The sequence below is a fragment of the Oryza glaberrima genome, chromosome 2 (assembly GCF_000147395.1).
Source record: "Oryza glaberrima chromosome 2, OglaRS2, whole genome shotgun sequence".
Taxonomy (NCBI): Eukaryota; Viridiplantae; Streptophyta; class Magnoliopsida; order Poales; family Poaceae; genus Oryza; species Oryza glaberrima.
The window spans coordinates 15,021,231-15,026,853 of NC_068327.1; the positions used below are offsets into that span (position 1 = coordinate 15,021,231).

Genomic DNA, 5,623 nt, shown 5'->3' on the forward strand with positions numbered 1-5,623 from the left:
GAGGGGAGGAGAGAGCAGCAGGAGCCAGGAGCAACAGAGAAGCCGAGCGAAAAAAGAAAAACCCCAATTGGTACGGATGCAGGAACAGCCTGTATTACACAGGCTTTTCTTTCCTCTTCTCCTGTCCAAGAACACATCCCTGCCGCTCCAATCAAACGCTCTTTTCTCCATCAAACCATAAGACCAGAAGGGCAAGGAGAGGAGCTCTCATGGCAGATTGGATCGAAAGCACGGCGAGCTCTCCGGTAGGCAGAAACCGAGGTGCCCATCCCAATGATAGGAAAGGGAATCGATCACTGCCTTGGCAAGCTTGTACCCCCTGCAAACTAAAAGGACATGTTTTGATGCAAGGCATGATTGTCAAAGGCCCTGGCCGTGGTGATGGGCATGGGGATGGGGGAGGAGCAAAAAGCCTACCGTGTCTGCACCTTCAACTCCGGCTTTTCATCCCTCTCCGGACCGGAGCCTTTCCGATACCGTCGAGATGAAGCCATGCGAACCGGCGCAATCATCGCCCGGTTGGGCGACGACCAAGGCAAGGAGCACGAAGAAGAAGATGCCGACGACGACAACGACCGTGCTCATGATAATCTCACATGATCACACAATGCAGAAAAACCCATTGCGGCATTGCCGTTGTGCCTACTCTGGCGAAAAACAGTAAATGCTACGAGTAACACTGAGAAAAGGCAAAATGTGAAAGTTGGCACGGCTCACCTCGTAATAAACCGAGCTGGAGCTGCTTCTGCTGCTGCTACTGTTTAAACTTCCAGCATAGCAGGTCCAGCTGAAAAGCCAAATGCCATGGAGTAGAACCGAAAGAACATCCTAGAAGATGAGATATGTACCTTCTTGGCTGATGCTGTTGCAAAGTGAGCCTCGCCTTCATGAGTCATGACAGGATCACAGAAGCTGCCAAGCTCCAATGATGCACAATGCCTCCAGAAACAAGGCCAGGCGCGTTAGAAGAAACCAAACAAGGATATTATTAATTAGCATCCGGTGAGCATTTCTCTTTCAGAGTAGCAAGAGTTCCTGGTGTTGAGTTAATCACGGTCAAAACAATAAAGGGATGTTATTACTCTTTGTTCGAAGCCTGCTCAGTGTGGACTGTTGAGTGGAGTGATGTATGGTAGTATTAACTAGGAACAGAGCACCACACGTTCAAGAACAATGTAAAAGAAGTAACGGTGCAATTTGAAGAAAGCAATAATAGATATATAGACGGCAGTCAGATTGCATTCAATTGCATATCAATATTATTAATTTTCACAAAAAAAAATGGTTACACATTCTTCCCGCTTTCGGTGTACCACCGACTATGAACATATTGACAGAAAGACTTCCATTAATCTCTGCAAGTTCAATGGCCCCATGGAATCATATATGGCAAGAGACAGTCATTCTTAACCAAACTTGATGAACAAAGGATGCATATCTCCATCTCATGCCCCACTCCCCACCCCACCAAAATCTAGAGTGAGGAAGTAAGAATTAACAGCATAGGCACGAGGAAGAAATTTCTAGGAGGCAAAAAAATAGGTAGGGGGGTGGAAATTCTAGCAAATTCCTAGGGATTAACTTCTAAAAAAGGCTAATAGAGAAAAAGAAACGAACAATTAAATAAGGGTGTTACACTGAGGAGCGCTCCAAACTGCCAGGCTCGTTTAGCACATCATCGTCCCCTTCAGTGAGTAACTCAGCATCCTTGTCTTCATCACTTGAGAAATCCCTCCTCTCTAGCTTGGAATTTGCAGCAACGAACACTAGCCGGTGCGCACGATCAATGCCACCGGCTAAACTGCCAGGAGCAGAGAGCCAACGCAGCATGGAGGGTGAGCACCTGAACCCCCTAGCAGTGGCATGGAGGAAGATGAGCCGTACAGCCACCTTCCCGAGGGACTTGAGCTCGCTCAGGCACGTCTCCCAGACAAGGCGGCTGCTCTGCTTGTTTGCGACCTTCATCTTCCCGGTGGACGGGTCAGGCTGCCGGACCTGCACCGCCTGCGCATACAACGGGTCCAGCCCTTCCGTCCGCCATTTCATGAGCTCCATGACCGCAATGTGCGCCTCCTCCCGCGACACCATCCTGGTGATGAGCATGTCCACATCCTTCTCTTGATCAGGAGTCAAGAACTTGAAGGGCGGGAGGTAGCGCCCACTGGCATCCTTGATTAGGTAGAGAGGATCCAATATGAAAGCCGCTGACCAGGCTGGATGGTAGTTCTTCCTGAACCTTTTCTCCACCACATTCAGGGCAGCGCCCTCATCAATGTTGAATTTATCGCACCAATCCCTAACCTTGCCACGTAGGTCCTCCCAGAGAGGCAGGCATTGGCCAACCAGAGGCCTGTCAGTCTCCATCTCTTTCACCATGTCCATGATCAGCTTCACGAGCAGATGCACGGCCTCAACCTCACTCCAGAATGACCCATCCTGCAACATGTCCGCCATCTCCCTGGCGGCCGAATCGTCGATGCAGACCAGCTTATAGGACTCTTCCAAGACGGCGAGCTGGAGCGGGCGAGCAGAGGTCAACACGTCCTCCAGCATCTCGAAGGCCGCACGGTAGTCGCTGCCGCTGCTGTTGAATGGCACATGCGCCACACGGAGAAGCGACGCATGCCCGAGCTCCTGGATTTGGTGCTTGTGCAGCAGGGACCGCACCGTCGGCTTGGCATTGAAGTAGGCGGCCAGCTTGGCGGATTTAGCCGCAGCGGAGCGGAACAGAGGGAGCTCCCGCGCGAAGTCCCGAACCAGCCGGGTGAAGCCATGGATTTGGCAGGACAGGTTCACCATCCAATGGTGCTTGTTCTCCAGATCACGAAGGGCCTTTGACTTGAAGCGGTCAGCCACGATGCCCGCGCAATGGTGCAGGTCGTTGGAGGAGCCAGACGCGGACACGGACGCCACCGCGTCCAGCAACACCTCCTCGGCGTAGTCCGAGGGCGCCGGGGCGGGGACCGGCACGCCGCGGTGGAACACGGATGTTCCATTTGGGAGGTTGACACACAGAGTTACCACCTGCTCCCGCCACCCGTCCGCCGCGAGCTGGAAAAAGAGCGCGTCGCGGACGCGCGCGGTGGCGTCGGCGCGGGCCTCGGCGAACCGCGCATCCAGCCGAGCCCCCGCCAGGTCTGTCCGCTGCAGCTCCGGCAGGCCGACGTGGCGGAGGAAGGACCGGAGTTTCGGGTTCGCCACGGCCGACAGCGACACGCCGCCCGACGACTCGAGAAACCATTCGGCGAGCAGGGCGAGCGCCGCGTCGGCCTGCGGCTTCGGCAGCATCGCCCCCGGCGACGCCTTAGGCGACTTGAGCCGCTTCACGCTGTCCTCCAGCATGGCCAACGCGCCGAGATCCTCCTTGCCGCCGGAGAGCACGAGCGCCGACTGCGGTTGTTGCGGTGGTGGCGGCGGCAGGGCGGGCAGCGGAGGGGAGTAAACCGTCGACGGGTCGACGACGACGAGATGGTGGTGGTGGGACACGGGCTCCGCGGCCGTGTACGCCGGAGGCATCGAGTGGCGCTTCCGGCTGCCGGAGTGATGGTGATGGTGGTGATGCGACTGCGGCTGTTGGGGCTGCGAGTGGTGGTGCGGGTGGCGCGGCGACGAGGGCGCAATGGACGAGATTGGGATAGGGGACGATGCCGTCGAGTTGGGCGGCGGCAACGCCTGCAGCGCCGCCTGTGGCGTCTGCTGCTGATGCTGCGAACCGGACGAACCGGATGCCGCGGCGGCGCCCGGCGGTGGCGCGGAGAAGTTGGGGCAGGTGCCCCGCTTGAGGTGCTCCGAAGCCGTGCGCGATGGGTTGGAGGCGGAGAAGACGGCGGAGCAGAGGCCGCAGCGCAGCTTGACGGCCTTGGGCGGCATCCCGGTGTCGGCGGCGGGGATGAGCACCGGCTCCAGGTGCGCCCAGTACCAGGCGCCCTTGCCCTTGACCGCCTTGGCCCGCACCGTGAGGAGCCCCTCGTACCGCTTCTGCGCCGCCCGCGCCGCCGCCTCCTCGCCGCCCATTGCCGGCGCCGGAGCCGACGCCGCCGCCTCCTCCTTGGCGGCCGTCGACATGCCGACCGATCGCCCCGCGAGACGACCGACCGATCGATCGATCACCTCCAGCGGCAACGACCACAAGAGAGAACCTCCTCCTCTTCCCTGACCGCCGCCCGCCCGCTAATCCAATCCCGCCGTAGCGGCGTGGAATTCTCAACTGCCCGGGTTCTAATGCCGGAGACCCCCAGTGGCGGACGGCGGCGGCGTGGTCGTCGGAAACAACCGCGATCGGCGCAGCGCATTGGGCGGCGGCGGCGGCCGCGGGCCGTCCATCCACGCGCGGGGTGGGTGGGTTGTTTTCCGGGAGGTTTTGGGGGTTTAGAAAGCAAGATTTGCGAGAAAACAATGCCAAGGTAGAAAGAGAGAGACAGAAAAAAAGGGTTTGATAGGGACAAAAGGAGGATGAATTGAGAAGAGAAGAGAGAGAGCAGCAGAAGAAGACTCTTCCTCCTCCCCTGCCTTTGGCTTCTTCCAATAGCAAATACTACTAGTAATATATCTTCTCTCTCTTTTTTTTTCTTTTTATTTATAGGCCGCCCTGCCCCTGCCCCTGCCTAGTGTGTGAGTGAGTGCACTACACTTGCCCAAAAACAAAATTGGAAAAATATCACTTGTGGCAGCTCACAATTCTTGCACTCCCCTCCCTTTGGATGGTTGTGCAACTCCTCGCTTGTGGTGGTGGTGAGGAAAAACCCAAAACTTATAAAAGAAAAAAAAAGAGACCAAACTAATGTAGCCTGGATGATGGTGTAGTAGGGAGATATACTAGATATCGGAGGAATGTGTGTGGGGATGGAGAAAGGGAGAGTAGAGAGATTTTGGGGGCTCACACAGGCAGCTATAGCTTACTGCTTGGGGGCTTACTGCTGGGTGCTGCTGCCGGTAGGCAGGGGAGAGGAGGAAGGGTCTGGTCTGATGGATGATGGATAGATAGATGATGGGGATGGAGATTGAAGAAGAAGAGAAAGCAGGAGAGGGGCAACCTAGGAATTTATGGAAGAAGAAGAGGAGGAGCAAGCTTGAGAGCCTGAGAGCCACCATCTTTCTCTCTCTATCCAGACTACTTCTCTACACCCTTTTTCTTTTCTTTAATTTTTTTTGGTCTGGTCTTTGGGGCAGGGTTGACTGCCCACTCCCACAAGACGAATGCCTCTCGGTATAATGCCTAGTCTATTCTTTATGGTACAAAGGCCTATATGTAAAATAAGGGGGAGGATTGTACAAGTGTATTGTGTTCGGCTACTATGCATGACCACCACCACACACCTCTCCTCTCTCCCACAATTATTGCGGTGGAATAGTTGGTGGCCCTAGAGGCCGTGGCGTGAGAGCCCACGCCCTCCCCCTTGTTTAGCCTTTCCTACCTCCTCTCGCCCCCTTTTCGTTCCCCCCGGCCGGCGGCAGCGCAAATTTGCCGCCGCGCCGCTGCCGTATAAACACCTTACAAAACCTCCATTTCGGCTACCTGACCTGCTCCCATGATACGTGTACCTCCGCAATAGTAACAGCACATCGCTTATTTAACATAGAATTATTCATTTTTTTCCTGTGGGTGGAGAAAGAAAATCTCAAG

The 5,623-nt window shown here is 55.8% G+C and overlaps 1 protein-coding gene across 1 annotated transcript; it reads right to left on the reverse strand.

Annotated features, from left to right (window-relative positions):
• Positions 1-991: 991 nt before the first annotated feature.
• On the reverse strand, positions 992-5,162 carry LOC127763222 (uncharacterized). The gene has a single exon (XM_052287861.1). The coding sequence runs from the start codon at positions 4,063-4,065 to the stop codon at positions 1,633-1,635; it is 2,433 nt and encodes an 810-aa protein (XP_052143821.1). The 5' UTR covers positions 4,066-5,162; the 3' UTR covers positions 992-1,632.
• Positions 5,163-5,623: the final 461 nt, after the last annotated feature.